Here is an 18,714-nt window from a genome sequence, read left to right as displayed (position 1 = left end):
CTTATGATAAGAAAAAATTGAATGTCTGGAGATGTTTTCTTGCTTGTTGATGAATTGACTCGTGTGAGAGAGACCCCCTTGAATTAGAATAATGCTCTACGTGCTGTAACACTTGTGGTTTTGCTGTGCGCTGCACCGCTCGATACCTGACATTGAACACAATATGCTCGAATAGAGGTATTGGCACAGCTCATTGTTGAATTCAGAGTATATCAGCAAAGGTCACAAAGTGATTTGTGTAGATTTTACTACTTATTTGAATGTGGAAGTGCAACTGAACTTCACTTTTGTGTGGCTGATTGCAGAATTGGCTGTTTTTTTGCAGAGTTGTTGCAACAGGAAGTGTGCAGTTTGTCATCATGTAACAAAAACCGAAATAACAGGTGACCTCCCTATAATAGGAAGCTAGCTTCATACAAAGAAAAAGGTGTGGCTTTGGTTAGGTTTCTTCTGAAGACGTATTCAGTGTCAATCCCTGCTTTGATGGTTACAACATTTTGCAGATGTTTTTCTGTTGATGACATAATTTAGCTCAACCTCTAACCCATGAAGTTCACTTTTTTATTGGCTGAATATTCCAGTTTCCCAATTTGAGCCCTAAACACAGGATTATCCTAAAATCACCTACTGAGATGTGACATCTAAACTTTAAGCCTTTCGATGCTTAAATTGCTGCAGCACTGGTCTAGTTGATGTTGTAACTGTGGGAAAGCAAATTTTCTCTTATTGTGTTCCTACATATCAGCTGATGTCTAATCCTGTGTTTACATTGCTGTGGCCATCAAGCTTTCTTTTATTGGTCGCAATAGATAATAAAATCTTGTCTGCATTGTGTACCCAAACAATATGAATATTTAATGAATGAGTTCATAGTACAAATGTTACAGTGGGTGGCTTATATTAGTTCAGATTATGTATGTAACAAAACAGAAGTTGAAGTTGGTTTGTTGCATCTCAAATATCAATCTTTCCAAAATACAATATGTGGAACAGACACTTTTAACAGTCTGTATCCAGGAAGTATAATTTGGCATTGGAGTACCCTCTGCTGTTCATACTGTTGTTTTAAGTTTTATTTATTAATTCACTGACTGTAGCTTAGGAGGTCAAACTGAACTTATTCAACATGATCTTCTCCATAAAACAGATCACTGAAAAAAAATTTAGTTAAATAGAAAATAAAAACTAAATACCTACATATGTTTTTCTTCATATTGATAATACCTTAACTTTTTATAAGAGAGCAGCAAAGTCAGTGTAACCAGAACACAAACAGTATGGTACTAAATGACATTAATGACGACTCAGTTCATCCCAGTAAGCCGGCATTACAACTAATCACCTCACTATTGTAATAATGGACCATTTCAGTCATTTCTGGAGTATCATAATAAAAGAACATGCTTGGATTCTGGACTTTTGGTCAGATAAAAAAGACAATAAGTATTTCTGATAAATAATGCCTGATAAAGTAAGAGTCAAAATAATAAGTTGTAGCCCTGGACTGCATGTACAGTGACAGGGCTCCTGTATGTAATGCTGCTTTTATGACATTATTAATTACACCTGTGCTTTTCCTGTGATTAAAAACATGTTCTTGCTTTTGCTAAGATACTGTGAGCCTTTTGTTTATTACACTTTGCTTTTATGAACTAAACTTGTCGAAGTGGTGTGTGTCTTTTCATTGAAATGTGACCACAAATGATCTGAAATTCTATTTCTTTTAAAGAGAGAGCTTTTTGTCATTGTTCAGTATGTTTATTCTGTTTTTGAAGCAGACACTTGTCGAGAAACAACAGCGGTGTTTAACTAGGATGTGAATTAGGTAAAATAGTACAAAAGAACTGAACACAATTGCATTTCAAGGTACATAATAGCATGAAATATTCATTCAACGTGTAAAAAGCAAACTGAAATTTACAATATGTTGCTGTGTACTCTGAAGGTATAGCTTACCTAACAGTGCATGAGGAAGCTATAAACATTAACCATCATTTACAAACTAAAACCAATGTACAATATATTCATCTGAGAAATCTTACATTTCTCCATTTTCAACTGAGATTACAAACAGTTTTCTTGATACTGTGTAAAAAAAAAAAAAAAAAAGACAAACTAGTTGTCAGAGTCCATGTCGCTGTCTCCCCCGATAGATCTGAACTCTTCACTCTCATCATCCTCACTGAGCTGGACCTGAGAGAGCACCGCTGGGCCTCTCCTTCGTGCTTCATCTTCTTCATCTTCCTCCTCCTCGCTGATGCCGTATTCTTCTCCGTTGCCCATGCTCATGGGCTGCATCTGACTGCGGCTCTCCGTTTCCTCGTAGCTGCCGTAACTGAAACGGAAGAGAGTGACGGAAGTGTTAAAGTACCACATCAGTTCAAACCATGTGATTCAAGTAAAGCAATGTGAAAACATCCTATGAATTTGATCTAGAAATGAACCAATAACTTAAGTGTGAATAAAGGTCTACTGTAATTATTTTTAAATGCTTGCTTCAATACTTTTGGCTTTTCAGAGGCTTAAATTATCTAAATGCTTCAATATTAAGTTGTGAAGTGGGAGGGGCCACTGGTCCCACAAGTGTAAAATGTTCTTTAAGTGATCTCAATGTTAACATCCAAAAGGTTTATATTGACCACCAGTTTTAATTATTTCTTCTTCATTTCTAAGAAATCAGTGATTTTGCGAAGGCAAATGGCTACAAATATTACAATACCCATGAACCTCAGTTGCTGTTACTATGTAATGATTTCAAAATGCATTATTGCTGAAGTTGTAAACAAAAGCCACAGCAGCTGAGTACACTCTAAAAGAAATGAAAAAGAAAAAGAAATTAAAAGTAATGTGATTCACTTTGTAGGTTGTAAAATGAGTTTTCTCAGCACTGTATTTTTGGCTTCTCTCCGACTTTAACCTCCACCCTGCTGTACCTGACATTGCTGTCCTCCATGTGAGGCTCGTCAGGCACGTCCCCTTCATATGACATCATGCTCTCCTCCTGCTCCATGCCCATGCGCGCCGTCTCTTGGGCTCTCCGTGGAGGTGGAGGTCGCACGTCCACCTCTCTGTCGGAGTCGCTGCCACTCTCTGACAGTTGAATGGCTGGAGGAGAAACACACAGTGCATCACGACAAAATGTCACGTGTTCTGCCACAGCTTGATCATTAATGTTTATCGGTCGTTCTAGTGCTGACATATGACCGTTATATGCGGCTAAAGACTGAATTTCCATTCCAGCAGAGCAGGTGGACTTACAGGAGAAAGGATTGTCCCCCTCTTCTTCGCTGGCATCGTCCTCTCCGTCAGACATGAGCAGATCCTGATACAGGACGCTGGCTTGTGCCGGGCGGTTAGATCTTCCATCCTCTCCCTCTTCTTCCTCCTCTTCTTCTTCCTCCTGGTCGTGCATCCGTCGGCGAGGTGGCAGTAACATGTCCTCTTCGTCATCCTCGTCCTCCAGATCTCCTTCCGCGTCCTCGGCCTAGAGTGACAACACGGACAAATGAGTCGAAGATACGTAACTTGACGAACTAAATAGCTTTTTAATAAGTCCGTCTTTCTTACAGGAGCAGGGGTCTTGGGTTTGCCATCGTCGTCCTCCTCAAAGCCTTCAATGTCCACATCTGACTCCTCTTCCCCGGGTCTTCGGCCGTGGCGACCCTGAGGGGCAGCACGGTAAAAGGTCAAGTCTGAGAAGCACTTAGAGAAAAAAAAGCAAAAGAACGTATGTTATTGCTAATGTTCTAGCATGAGAAACTTTTACATGAGTAGGTAAAACAAAAGCATGTAATCCTAGTGAAGCTGCATGCTCTGAGGATGGTTTGAGGAGAGGTGGCGTGTGGTTTGCAAGCCTTATTTCTGTCTCTCTCCATACCTGCCCCCCTCTCTTCTCTGGAGCAACCACTAGAGGTCCCTCAGAGAAAAGGCTGCTGGTCTCTCTGGGCAGACTTCCTGAAGCCCCGCTGTCAAACAGATCAGCAGGCTGGCCAACACCACCACACAGAGCGGTGAACACATACGGAGAGACGGGACAAGACAGGAGCGAAGGAGAAAAACACAAGTTGGGAGACACTAAAGTGAAGAAACTACAGTAGAAATGTAACATGAGAAGTCTAGAAAGGAGAGTTAGTGCAGAGAATGAGTGAAGAAACACCAAGGGCAGGAGGAAAACTACAAGGTGTGAGTGAGGAGACTACTGCACGCAGAAAAGTTTAGACTACTTGGTGTGGCCTGTTACAAACAGTAGGAGGTGTGAAGTCTATTGTCAGAGTGATTCAGTATATCTGCAACACTAGTAAATAAAACCACGGCCCCGACTGCTCTCCTACCTGTGGTGTGTATGGTCCAGGGGTCATTGGGTCCAAACTCTCCAAGTCTGCTGCATCCAGAGCAGCCTCTTTAGCTGTGGAGATGTCCTTCTCTAGTTGGGTCAAGTGCTCATCATACTGGAGGCAAACAAGCAGGCAATTATTACAACACTGATTAATGTTTTATCTGTTCTAATTCATTTCCCAGTTTCATTCTTAAGGGATAAATGTCTTCCTGAAGTACAGTTAATATATGTTGTCATACCCTGAATCAAATGTTGGGTTGCTTTTTAAAATAATATTTAGCTTAAAGTCATCTATTACAGTGATGGCATTGTCTAGACTACTACTTATTACAAGAATACAGTCATGACCATTTAAACTAAATATTTGAGGGAGGGGAGGGGGGGGGTTACTGTCAAGTGTGACAAACAATACTAATAACTCATAGTTGCTTTTTTAGTCTTACCAGGAGTTTGCCTCTTGTTTGATTTTCCCAATCGAATTCATGATTTTATGGTAACGATATCAGGAACAGGCAGCAATTATTTTTATTTTACTACTCTCTGAGTTGTTTAAAGTTACACAATACATATATGTTAAAGCCAAATTAAGCCAATGTCACTAATTTTGTTTTGGCTTGTGTGTAAAGCTGGTGCAATGTCTATTCGTTACATCAAGATTTATGTTCATAGATTTATATTTTTCTAAATATCTCATCTTTTTTAAATCACTGCATTGCGGCTGTTCTGATATTATGGTTTAACACAGCCCAGTTTAATCTACTACATAAATACTCATGACCTTTCCCCTGACATGCAATGAGCAGACTAATGCCAAGTCTCAACAAACCTCTGCCAAGGTCTGCTTGCACACGTTAACAATGTCCAGTGCTGTCTTGGTGTAAGGACTGTCTGGGCCTTTGAGAGACAAAGACAAAAAAGAAACAATGCTTTAGACAACATTATTCTAAATGATAAAGCTCTAAGTGAATGAGATAGTGATTGAAGAATGAAAAGATAACTCATGTCAACACCTTTACCATTGTACTTGATACTATTGGTGTGGATGAGACTGACATCTGAGAGGAAAGCATCTCGGTTCTGGTATTTGTGCTTGGAGATGTTCTGTTGAAGCATGAAATACAGACAAAGATATTAGAGATATTATATACATTTATTCAAGGTTTTTGTATTGTTTGTGTTAAAACATCAAATAGATTTGTGTTTCAAAAGTCACATCTTAGTATGGCCCTCACCTTGCGGATTGACTCCAGATCCATGGGGCTTACGATCACCTTATAGTAATCCGGCACAAACTTTTTGTTGACAGGATGGTGGAACGGCCATGACTACAGAGGATGGAGGAATTACGGAAAAGGTGAGTTGCAGACTATGACTTTTGATGAATGCTATCTGTTCATCTCACCTACACAGATAAAACGACTGTGGTCAGGAAACGGTGAGAAGCAATGACTTACATCAGGAACAACCATCATTTTCTGGGTCACAATGTTGTCCAGGATGAAGGAGAAGGCCACCTGATCATCATCATCCAGCAGGGGGTTGATGGCTTTCTCTAGTCTCACCAGTCTGTCCTCCTTCTACACGCACACACACAGGTTTCATGGTTAAAGTGGAAATTAAGAAAACCACAGACAGATGTGTATTAATGTAAGATAAAATATTTGCGTTCACACTCACCTCTTTCAATTTGGCATCACACAGGTCCAGCATGGACTGTGCTACCTGTGTTATTGGATGTTTTGCACCTAGAAGAACAAAAACAGAACAGAGTGCCATCTGAATACACTGATGTGGGTTTAAATTAAAAGCCTAAATGGACCCAGAGTGTTATTGTTAAACTTATAGCTTTACCGTTGTAAGTAGCGCTGTTTTTGACGATTACTTCCACTGCTTCCCGGAACTCCTCCCTTGATGGGTACATTCGTTTGCGCACATTCTCCCTCAGGGTCTGCAGGTCCATGGGCCGAGTGATGATCTTGTAGTAGTCCTTCACAACCTTGGCGTTGACTGGTGTGTGGAACGGGTAGGTCTATGTGGAAGAGGCAAAGGTAGTAAGAGTCTGTAGAGCAGTAGAGGATCAATGAAATGTAGTTGACGTGGATGACAGATCTTACATTGGGGTGATCCCGCATGTCATTGATAATGCTCTCAAGCACGGACGACAACGTCACCATGGGGTCGGTCCGTCTACGGTGGATGGCCTTGTGCGGTTTCTGTGAATTTAAATGAAAACAAAAAGATCAGCTGAAGGATCTCTCGGTTTCGAAAGCGTTAAATCGAGCTGTAAAGTATCACTGCTTACGTTGAGGTAGTCACAGTGCACAGCGCTGCCTACACGTCTCTTCTTCTTTGGTGGGAGCTGTTGCTTGGGGAACTTGAGCACTAAAGACTTCCTTCGCACCTCATCGGCACTGTAGGAGATACAAATGTCATTACACACTGAATGGGAGAGTGATTATACAAATCTGGCCCCAGATCAACAACTTGTTAAAACTGTATTTCAGGCATTCATGTTTAGGAAAACAAACCTTTCGATGAGCTGTTTGCCCAGCACGATCTTCGTTCCCTCCACCTTGATCAATTCCTCGTTGTCGTTGTGGATGACGGTCTTTTCCAGCTCCTCCTCCTGCTCTTCTGTCATGGCAACCGGGTTAGAAGGTGGGGCGTTGGTCTGATAGTACAGCGGGCAGAACTTGTTGGTCCTCATGTGCCCAATGGCTCCACATGCTCCACACTTTAGCTAGGGAAGAGAGAAAAACATTAAGGAACACGACAAACCATCTGCCTGTGAAAATATGATATTAATGTTGAATAAGTTCATATGATATCTATGTAACATTACAAAAAAAAACTGATGAAGAAAAAGTGAAAGCGAGAAGTAAAGTACTGAATCAGCAAGCTTACTTTTACCTTGAGGTCTGGTCTCTCTTTGACCTTCTTGGCCTTCTTCTCTGGAGGTCCCTTGATCTTGTCCTTCTCCTGATTTCGCTTCAACCTCCTCAGCTGCTCCTGAATACGCCGGCGCTCCTTCCGCATTTCTTCTCTGTGCTGCTCATCGAAGAGAGCAAACTTTCGTCTGCGGCAACAAAGACAGGCTGTTGAACATTCGCTCGTTCATTTGTGATGACGGCCCGGGGCTGATTAACTGGCAGTTCGTGTTAATTTGTTGTAAACTCTCTGGGTTTGTCCTTAATGAGCTCCATTCATCTCTCCAGTATGGAGAATAGAGCAGCATTACTCTGACCCCCTGCTGGTTAACATTCGATGCTTCACTATTAACAAGCAAAACATTTACCATTTTTCATAAATACAAAAAAAAACACTGCTGGTGATAAATGTTTGTTTTGAAATGAAAGATAATGTGCAGCTGCATCAAAACTAATTTGCATACTCATTATAGACATTTTGTGTACAGTTGCAGCCAAGATGTGAATATTATCATTGCTTTCTTTCATTAATTAGACGCTGCTCGGCTAAATAAAGATCAGACTTGGTTTGTACACATTATTTTTGAAACTCTGATCTTACTCTGATGTGGCCCTGTGGTTATTAACAGTCTTAGAATCAAATATCTGCAGCGAGTTGAGAAAGCTCACAGTCTGAATACAAAGGACTCACATGAATTCATCATCCTTGGTTGTTCTGATCCTGGTGTAGGCATCGATGACTGAAGCCTTGCGCACTGTCTCGCAGCGGACATATTCCTTGCCGTCCTCGTCCCTGAAGGTGCGATAAATCTTGAGTCTCCTTCCCGTGGCTGAGGAGTTGAGGCTGGTGACGGAGGATGTGTCGTCATCCTTGTGGGAGCCGGTGGACAAGGAACTTGCTGTGGAGTGAAGGGAAGAAAAGCTTACAGTTAAGAGACACAAACAACATTTTTCATCCATACACTGCTATCTGACTATCAGAAACGCAAGCTCACACAAGCCCTTGCGCCGCTCCTTGCGTCCCTTGTTGTCACGGTCGCTCTCGTCGCCCATCAACATCCTCTGCAGCTCCTTTCTCTCCTGCTCCTCCCTCTCGCGGGACAGCTGGGAGCTGGTCTTTTTGTTCTGCAGCATGTTCTCAATGTTCTTTCCCATCTCCTCAAAGTCACTGTCCTCTGCCGAGCTGCTGTCTGTGTCTGTGGAGAGCACTTCTGTCGACTCCAAAACCCTGAGGAGGAAGTGTGACAAGGAAATGAACTTAAAGTATCCACAGACAGAATCCTGACTAACATACTATATATAATGCTGAATAAGTCTTACTTGTTCTGCAGGTCAAAGATCCTCTGGCATTCTTCCTTGTAACGCTCCTGGTGTTCAGCAACGGAGAAACGAGAGCCTCTGGCAAACTTGCTCATGGGTCCCTCTCCAGAACGAGCCTGCTCCGTGGACATGGTTCTCACCACGTCAATCACCTCCCAGCGGGAGAGCTTCTTGATCTAACACACACACACAAACATGCAATATCTCTTAACAAGCGTCTACGATGAGGTGGGAAAAAAACCCTCAATAAAAGTGGGTCATTTAAGTTATCTACTGCTTTGATAGACACAATGGTAATTGCAGAGATCAAACCTTGGTTCTTCTCATTAGGTGACAGTCTCTTTAATCAGTAGATTTTTACATCAGTTTCACGTGCTTGCATATCACCAAGGTCTTACTTCTTCCTCTGGAACACCAAACTTGCGCAGCAGCTGCTTGGCATTCTTCAGTGAGAGTCTCCTCAGATCAGCGTCTGTCCCTGTCACAGTCTTCTTGGCAGGCTGTGGCTCTTTGTCATCCTAACAAAAACCCACAGGACAAAAGTTTTTACCCTTTCTATCTACACACAACATCTACAGAGAATACTGCTGGGGTGGCAGACTTTTGCCTCAGACAGTCAGACCTTCTGCTGGGTGGGCTTGTTGGGCACTTTGACGTAGGAGAAACCTTCTCCACAGCCTGTAGGATCAGCCACACCTGTCACCTCCAACAGGCATTTCCCCTTCATGGCAGAGATGAAGGCTCTTGTTGTGTTCCACGGAGCTGTCCGCACCTAGGATGTGTGAGACAGAGTCAGCAAAGCATCAATCTGAAATGTTTTTTCAATTTTTATTTGAAGACACTGAAACAATCAGGAGCAAGCACATTACCTCATCATCAATCTTCATTTGAAAGTCTTCTTCATTCTCTTCCTCCGGAGCAAAGAATGATTTCTCACCGTATCCGGCATCCTGAAGAGGTAAAACAAATATTTCTCGTAAAGCTGTTTACATAATGCTCACTTGTACGCACCATCTGAATGGAGATATTTAGAAGCAGACACTGTTACCTTGAGTCTCTGCTCTGCCACCAGCATGCTGTAATAAGCGCAACACTGCTCTGGAGACACCATGGCTCGGATTTCTTCCTCAGTAGGCAACCTGAAGTCAGGCTTCAGAACCCACCAGTTCGAGTCCATCCCTGGCATGAGGACAAAACACTGTCCATTGTAGGCTCACCTACTGTACATAATGAACATTTGAACCCTGTGTGCTATACTGTCCTTAGACTACATCTTACCTCTTGGCTAAAATCCATAGTAGGTGTAAAAAGCTCTTTCCCTGTTCAGATTCTTGTCTGTCAATTCAAGGCATACACACACACACACTGCTGAGCCTCACAGCACAGCATCTCTCTATAACCTCAACACTGCTCTGATACAACGTGACTGGGTTAGGTTAAACCAATAAATGATGATCAGATTAATCAAAACATGAGATATACCTGTACGTTTGAAGTCGGCACAGAGTTTTAGTCGTTTTCTGATGCTGCTCTCTGAGTGTGATGGAAAAGCTTTTTTTATATCCTCCATGCGGATCCGGCGGGGCCGATCCTTGCTCTTCCAGAATAAGCGGTAAATGAACACCTAGAGAATACAGATGTGACAAGTTTAGTATTTGCAGCTACTAGCTCAAGTTTCCGGGAGAGGTCAGGCAACATAAAAACATACTTGGAGGAAGTCTCTGATGTGGGTATTGGCTCGTTTGGAGTTGGGCCCTGGAACTTCATACAAGGGGCACTCCTGACCGACTACAATAATGTCCACAATCTCTCTGATGTAGTAGCCGTGTCGTGTTCGTAGAACCAAGAAATCTGACTCTGGCATCTTGTGCAGGTAGATTGGGGAGCGGAAAAGGTTGTTTTCAAACGCCTAAAAGAAAAAGACACACCATTTCACAGTTTGCCACAATAACAGACTAGTAATGTTTCATATATTCACTTGATGTGATTATTGAATCTTTGACTGTGCTGACCGGTAGCAGTTGTCCAGGATGCAGAGAACCCAGGAAAGGCGATGTGTGGCAATATACAGTCTCTCCATATTTACAGTCTGGTGCTCCAGGATCCTTTCCAGGTTTCTGAAGAATAAATTAACAGAAAGATATTATGATTGTAACAGCAGTAGGTTTGTATTTCTCAGCTAATTCCTCACTAAAACTAAATTGATATGTTTTACTATTTCAAGTTTTTAAATGTACACATCTAGGCATAATCAAAGATTACACCCACCCTTTTGTAGTAGTTTTTGATCTTAGTGGCCATGCCAACTTGCATGATGAGAGGGGCGTATTCTTCACTGTACTCAGCCAGGATCAGATCTCCATCTTTGCCTGTCAAGTCCTGCGGGGTTCGCATGAAGAACATGTCTCCTCCTCCTGATGCCTGACGCTCTTGCTCCCGCATCTACACGAAAGATTTTAACATGAACGTCATCAATGTTATTACAAAAATTGCAAAATATTACAAGGTTAATTCACAGAGTAACAATGCTCATTTTGAACAGGGCTCCACCTTGGCCTTCTTCTTGATGTGTTTGAGCAGTGGCTGGACGGGGTGGGGGCCCGGCTGAGCCAACGCTCCAAAAGAGTACTTCTTCAGGGTCGATCGATGGAACTGGCGCAGCTTCATAGGTCCCATATGAGTAGGGAAGAAGGGCTGCCTCAGCTCCAGTGCCGGGATGGAGTGCTGTGAAGACACAAAATGTATTCAGTCAAATTATATAACAATGTACATTTCAATTAAAGGCTCTGTATCTACTCTATTAAATTACAATTTAAAGCATCCCCATGTTGATCATAGAATGTCGGCTTTATCTTTCTTTTTGTGTGCCGCTGCTAACCTGAATGATGTTGCCACCGAACGTGCCCCTCAGGCCCTGCTGTTTGGGATAGTAGAACTCGTCATTGGAGAGGTTCCAGGGGTCCTTCATCTCAGGCTGGGACATGTTCTGAGTTGAGAGAAAACATATTTCTGTCAATTTCATTTAATCATATCAGCACCTTCACTATGCAGCTTTCATTTTCTTTTACGATCCGCATTTATATGAAAACTGTTTCAGACCCGAACCTGAAGAAGTACATTTTTTTCTGCTGTTCTCATAATCAAACATGCTTTTGCTTGTCCTGATGAGACAGTGTACGGTACCTGCTGTGGCTCATCTTTTATCACTCCAGTCTTCCCCAGCAGGATGCGGCTCTTTTTGAGCGCTGATTCCTTCTTATTCTCTTTTGATGGGGAGTGGGACGTCATCTCCTCCTTTTCATCAGGAATTTCTACAAGAAAGCACAGGAGATTTAAAAAAGGCACACATTATTATAGAATTAAAAGTTACCGTGCACGCTCACAAGTGTTCCACTTCTTCATTTTCAGTGAGGCAATCATATCCTTCTAAACTAACATTAGATGATACGTGGTGTATTATTTTGATCATGACATTGTATGCGTAGAGCATGTTTTATGTATTTTGTTTGAACATGACAAAACAATCCCATCTGCTGTGATATTTTACATTAAATTATATTGAAATATGTCAATTTTACAGGAATCACAACAGAAGTAAACATGTCGCATAACAGGATAACATTTTTGAATATACCTAGAATGATATTCTCATCATTGGGATCTAGTGTAAGAACAGGTGGCATAAGAAGGTGATCCATCTCTTGGTCATCCCAGATAATGTTGTCTTCCCAGCGTCCATACACCAACTCCTCACTGTCAATAGGGAAAATGGAGAACCAGGGAGAGTCTTCTTCGTGAGAGGCTGCGGAGGAAGAAAAAAAACAAAAAACAGATATTGAGAAATTTAAAAAAAAAAAAAGCTCTGTATTCACTAAAAATTATGTAATGGCCTAAAAATAAACGTACCATGATTATCATGGCTGTTTTTTTCCCTCTTGGAGCCTGTGATCGAGGAAACTTTGGGCATTGGTGGAGGTGTGGGTGGCACTAACTGGGAATTACTTCTAGTCAGTCCTATAAAATTAAAAGAGATTATCATATTTCCTTCAAACGTATGAAATATTATAACATGATGCCTCAACGTCAATAATCAAGTAACATCACCCTGATAAAATATCCTGTCACAGCAAGATTTTTTTTTTTTTCCTTCTTTCTCACCCTGTTGTGCATTGTAAGCATTGGCATTGCGCGTCATGCTAGACGGCAGCCATCCAGCCAGGCTTGCTCGCTGCGTCTTGGTGCCCTTGTGTTTTACATCTTCTCCATTCCAAATAATGTCATCCTCCCATTGCAGCTGAGTGACCATCAGGAAGAGCTCATTCTCAAGGGCCTGTCTGTCCTTGATTCTGTCTTCATCATCATCTCCATCACCATCAGTATCAGCGTCAGCATTAGCATCAGTGTCATTGTGTAACAGCTGTACCTAGAGATCCATAATAAGCAATATCAATAACACAGTAATTATACTTTGTCTGTGTGGCTATAGATGTCCATGTCTGCTTACCTCTTGTACAACCTCTGTTATTTGTTTAGGCGGATCCTGGTTCTCAGGCTCACTCAAGTCCAGTTCTTTTAGTTTGAACCCATAGTTGAAGTTACTTCCATCCTCAGGGACGCCTAGCATGTCGTACCAGAGCTGAGCAGGACCATATCTCCATTCTGCCACTTTAGGTCGAGACTCTGCTTCCTTGTCACCATCGCCGCAAGTTTGTGAAAACTTTGATTCTACCGGAGCCATCATGGTTATCTGGAAGGCAATAAAAGTATTGAGTGTTGTGAAGTGCTGGATAAAATGACATATTACTAACTGACATAATGAGAGTTTACAACTGCAATATTTACCTCATCATCTGAGAGACACTGCTCTGGGGCTGGAGGGTGTGCGTACTCATAATCCCATCCAGACTTCTTCTCCTGGCCTTGCTCAGTGGGCTCTCCCTCTGGAGGAGGTGTCCCCGGCTGAGGGTCTCTGTGCTTCCTCTTCTTCTTCCTGCGGGCACTCCTCCAAACTGACGGCATGTTCTTTCCAGGACCAAAGAGTCGTAAGAACCTAAGCACCTGGTAGGACATCGGAAACAGTTAGTGTCAGTGCACTCCTTGATTTTGAAAATAAACCTTTGGCATGCATAATGATAATGTTTAGATCAGTGCTGTGCCTTTACAGATGTGTTACCTTTCCAGGTCTAAACTCTGGGAAGAGCTCTGTGACACCTGGCAGTGCTTTGGCAGCATCTTTCTGCATGATGCCAGCGAGAGGGAGGCAGAGCCTGTCTTGGGCACCCCCAGACCCCGAGCCCTGGCAGGGACGGTCAGCCTCACTTTCTGAGTCTGAGGAACTGCTGAAGTCAACTTTATCAGCAGTAGAGGATGGCGCAATGATGGAGGGCAGGATGATGCCATCACCCTCTTCTCCAGCTGTGAGGAGACACAGTGACAGACCAGGAAATAACACATCATCATCAGATATTTCTGATCCAAAATACTTGAACCAAGCACAAACTGCTCTTAAAATGACATTATGATCACATGTACCATCAGTTGTTTGAAGGCAATCTCAACCTTTGATAGTAACATATAACCTCATGGAAGTAGCAAATTCACTCCCTCACAAACTCCAGTTGTTCACAGCTCAAACCCCTGTGGAGGGGGACGAGCCCAGCACAGTTTCTCTACAGGGACTAATTATGAGTAAACACATCCTTACCGTTTGGGCTTTGAGAGGTGGGCTCCTCTTTCTTTGCAGCTGTAGGAAGACTTGGTGGTGGCGGAGGAGGCATGAGCTTAGAATCAATATCCTCACAGTCAGCATCATAGTCATCCTCATCATCTAGAATTAATATGAATTAAAAAAGAAAATACATTAAATAAATAATAAGTAAAGAGAAAGTCCAACAACATTTTGGAATTATTGGTGAGGGTGACTTACTTTGTGGTATAAAAATACAATTTAATAAAAAAATACAATGTTGTGCAAAATCTTGTAAAATTTAGTCAACAAACTTTTGGATTTTCAGGATAATCTTTATATATTCAAATACATTTCTATCTCTTTAAAGGATAGATAAAAAGAAAGGAGATAGAAAGTGTGAATATGACTCTAGGGAGCTGTAAGATGATCACCTGTTTTCCTGCTGGGCTGCAAAGACCCCATGGCCTGGCGGTACTTCTTTGTCTCATCCTCAGCAACCTCACTGATGTCAGAATAATCAACTGCATCTTCCGTGCTTTTCACCCAACCTGGATGAGGTAACGTAATGAAAATGTCACTCCATCCTGTTCCTGGCTGAACTACAGTAATGCTCCTTTACAAATGTACCCTCACCTTCTGAATCCACACATCCAGGGTCTCTGTTTTCCTCTTGATCCCCCTCCTCATTAGCAGTGATCTCTGTAATGAGGGAGCCCAGACCCAGAGTACCCAACCCAGCCAGATGCTTTTTGGACTCCTGGGACGAGAAGAATAGGCACAAAATGAACAATTTGAACAGTTTAGCAGAAAATTGTATACAACCTTCACTGATTATTAATCTTAATTTGCATGCTATGTGCAATGACACTATTGAAAAATGTGACTCTTGCATGATGCTAAAGGCTGAACTGTTTGAAATACTCACATTGTCCAAAACACTGTCATCTTCTAGCTGCCCATCCTCATTTATGTTTCCAAAGAGGAAGCCAGTTAGAGAGAAAGGGCGATCTTGGTCCTCGTCACTGTCTGAGTCCGACATCCTGAGAGGATATGGGATAACATTTATAGTTTAGGCATTCAGCTCATCTTCTTATCTGGGGTTGATTGAAACATTAATGAGACAAATCCCTGAATAATCATGCATAACTGACGCATACATCCTGAATTTGATCCATATCTTAATTTCTCATACTATTACAATTACAATTAGTTATTATTTTTAACTGTACATATATCAATTAGCCTGACATAGTAAATTATTAAATCATTGCTTACAAAACTTGCATGTAATAGCAACAACTTCATTTTACCATTAATATAAAAAGAAAACATCATCTAATCATTTAATTTCAACAATAATTGTCCCATGTAGGGTGATTATAATACTGCACTAAGTCTGCAACTAATGATTATTTTCATCCTCAATTAATCTATCAGTTATTTTCTCAATTAATTGGTCCATAAAATGTAAGAAAATGGTGAGAAATGGTGACCACAAAGCCCAAGGTGAAGTCTTCAGATGTCTTGTTTTGGCCACAACCCAAAGAAATTCAGTTTAATGTCATAGAAGACTGACGAAAGCAGAAACTATTCACATTTAAGAAGCTGGAAACAGAGAATTTGGGCATTTTCTTCTTCAGAAATGACCCAATATGATTAATGGATTATTAAAATAATTGATGATTCATGTAATAGTTGACAGTTAAATGATACATCGACTTATCATTGCAGCTCTACACTGCACACTACAGTGACACAACTGTATTTTAAGAAACATGTTTATGTTGCAATTTTCGCAGAAACATATTTGTGAACAAGTCTTTTTGCAAGCTGTGCTCTATGAGTGTGAGTGTGAGTGTGCATCTTTTGAAGGGGGCTGCTCTTGTTTTTAGGATGGTGGTTTTCAGTCAAGTTTATTGTTCTCCACTACAGCATCTTCACTGGACTGACAGGAGGATCAAATATCTTGTCTGTATGTCAAGACCGGGTCTCTGCAGTCTTGTGTTTACCTTTACTTTCAAATAAACTGATCTTACCTGGACTGTCATGTGAAATGTCACTTAATTCCCTATGCATGCAGTTATTGAATTGTACATGTTTGTATTTCCAAACGTTGACGTGTTATTAACATTTTTCTGCAAAACAACTAGTTTCATTTCTTTTTTTTTTAATCATTACTGGGTTGGATTATATGTTTTGGTAGAGATATAGAGCAGGCATGGTAGCTACTACTAACACTGCAACGTTAGCGAAGATTTCCCTAACTTTAGTCGTTCATTCTCTAACTTTTCACAATTATAAAAACATGCAAACTGATCAAACTGGAAAATAAACAGCTTTACTGTCCAGTTTTGCTACAAACACACATGAAAACCTTAGGCTAAGTTACGTTAGCTGTGCTGCACAGACACGTAGCTAGCTGGCTATCGTTATATGATAAAAACAAAACAAGACACTTCATAAATGCAGCTAGTACTTACCTTTCGTGAACTCGCTTCAGATTTAGTACATTTAGGTTGAATCCAGCTTGATATGAATGCTGAATGTTTAGCACAGACAGCTATATATTTGCTAACTTATTTCATATTGGCTAAGTTAACTTTTCACAAAATAACTAAAATCTATGCAAACATTTCCCCCCTGTCCCTGTACCAGCTTTTTGGGGTCAACAGAAAAAAACCCCAAATGCATGTAATACAGCCTAAGGCTGCCAGATTACTAAACTTTTGTTTTTATTTATTTGCGTGTCAGACTGCAGGCAGCACCGCCAAGCTAAGCTAAGCTAACAGTGACCCGGATGGACGGTGAGGCGTTCAGGTACTCCCCGTAACGTTACAAAAAAACGTTTATTATTATAATATTCAAGTGTGCATAACAGAGTGTGCTTGCCTTATTTGGCAAATATTAGATTATGTTTAAGTCAAATCAATTTTATTTGTATACCACAACATCACACATTTGCATCAGCGGGGCTTTACAGCAATACACCATCCTCTGTCCTTAAACCGTGGGGGGTTTTCGAAAAAGGAAACATTATTACTTTCGCCATCTGCTGGACTGGAGTGTTGAAAAGTAGTTTAGCAGACAACAAAGAAAACAAAGAAAACAAAAAAAAGGATCAACTTCTCTGTACTAAACCTGTTTATATATTTGCTATAATGCTGCCCCCTTGAGATTATCTAATGTGATATTATACTTTACTTCTTTTAATGCTGTTACCAGTTTTACACATACACTCCAGTAGCACATGTTGAACAGATTCAGGTTTGTTTTAATGAAAGCATGATCCAGCTGAGAGTTTACCAATTTTATGAAGTGTTTTCATTAAGTCCTATGTGAACTGTCCTTTAGATGGGTAATAACAATTCCTGCAGTTTTGCACCAGTATCAACATGTTTTTTTATTATAAATATCTTCCAGTGTCATTGATATCACAGTAAGACTTTTTGCATTGACTTTTAATTATATATATTTTTTTTTTGACTGAAACATCATTAAGACGACTACCAGATCAAACACTATTTTAATTGTTATGAAGTAGTCTTTGAAAAGAAAAGAAAAAACAATATTTTTTAGAAGAACACAGTCAACCCCCTGCAAGTGCCACAATTATACTGGATGTGAGGATGTGAGATGCTGTATCCAAGTCACAACACATCTGTTAAGGCCCCCAAAAAAATTCAAATTCTAAGATAGTCATCTGAGGACAAGCGTTGCAGACTTTATAGTAACAGAAAATAGCAAAGTAAAGATAAATCTATGTCTCTGTGAAATTTGCATGGGAGGCAAATTTCACAGAAGCCTTCATGCATACAAAAAAGAATGGAAATAGCAATGGAAGACAAGTTCTGTCAATGAAGATGGAGACACAACCTGCCTAATGTTGACCATTAATGTTCATCATAATGGTGCAGCCATGGTCTGCCTGGATATTTTTTTAAATATAGTTTCCATAGCATAAAAAGGGGGCAGAAAAGAAAGTAAAGGAAAGCTAAGCACATTTAAAAGTAAACAGCACAAACAAGATAGAGAGCTTCACCTGATACACCAATCCATCTATTACTCTCTCTCCTGAGAACACTACTAAATTCTCCAACAATGTAAAAACCCTCATAGAAGGACTTTCAGTGTTGGAGAGGGAATTCATGGAGTTCAGCGAGAGAACTCTTGTCATCCTGCATCAGAAAATCTCCAATGACCAACCACACAACGAGAGCCGGACTCTGATCCTCCAACAACGGGACCAAATCAGAGAACTGCAATCGGCCATGAGAAAGCTGGAGGAGAATAATCAATCCCTGAGGATGATGCTCCAGACAATGAGAGAGGAAATCACCAGCATCAACCAAAGGCAGAACCAGCACTACAGGAAAAGGATCATCACCAACCCCCTACAACACCCTACACCTCCTTCCTAACTCCCCAACCTCCTTAACATCCTC

At 41.0% G+C, this 18,714-nt stretch overlaps 1 protein-coding gene across 12 annotated transcripts; it reads right to left on the bottom strand.

The window, feature by feature from the left end:
• Nucleotides 1-1,748: 1,748 nt before the first annotated feature.
• taf1 (TAF1 RNA polymerase II, TATA box binding protein (TBP)-associated factor) lies at nt 1,749-17,042 on the bottom strand. Of its 12 annotated transcripts, none has more exons than XM_062432839.1 (41): nt 16,753-17,042; nt 15,198-15,312; nt 14,906-15,029; nt 14,704-14,820; nt 14,288-14,410; nt 13,757-13,998; nt 13,426-13,641; nt 13,088-13,330; nt 12,742-13,006; nt 12,490-12,597; nt 12,218-12,385; nt 11,767-11,894; nt 11,462-11,569; nt 11,134-11,307; nt 10,852-11,025; nt 10,596-10,700; nt 10,292-10,492; nt 10,066-10,207; nt 9,632-9,762; nt 9,453-9,533; nt 9,206-9,355; nt 8,982-9,101; nt 8,584-8,759; nt 8,259-8,491; nt 7,955-8,162; nt 7,241-7,412; nt 6,865-7,076; nt 6,639-6,747; nt 6,451-6,549; nt 6,188-6,365; nt 6,014-6,081; nt 5,791-5,913; nt 5,569-5,661; nt 5,347-5,437; nt 5,163-5,230; nt 4,332-4,448; nt 3,878-3,985; nt 3,568-3,702; nt 3,259-3,484; nt 2,934-3,105; nt 1,749-2,335 (listed from the first exon to the last, which is right to left on the bottom strand). In XM_062432839.1, exons 2-41 carry the CDS (start codon nt 15,309-15,311, stop codon nt 2,116-2,118), a joined length of 6,042 nt encoding a protein of 2,013 aa, XP_062288823.1. In that variant the 5' UTR covers nt 15,312; nt 16,753-17,042; the 3' UTR covers nt 1,749-2,115. The 12 variants fall into 12 exon arrangements, with proteins under 12 accessions (XP_062288823.1, XP_062288829.1, XP_062288825.1 ...); XM_062432845.1 differs by having other exon boundaries at nt 3,568-3,663; XM_062432841.1 differs by having other exon boundaries at nt 5,353-5,437.
• Between the last annotated feature and the right edge of the window lie 1,672 nt (nt 17,043-18,714).

The sequence above is a fragment of the Scomber scombrus genome, chromosome 14 (assembly GCF_963691925.1).
Source record: "Scomber scombrus chromosome 14, fScoSco1.1, whole genome shotgun sequence".
NCBI classification, from domain to species: Eukaryota; Metazoa; Chordata; class Actinopteri; order Scombriformes; family Scombridae; genus Scomber; species Scomber scombrus.
The sequence above is the reverse complement of the archived record's forward strand: the minus strand, read 5'-3'. Positions and strand labels throughout refer to the sequence as shown.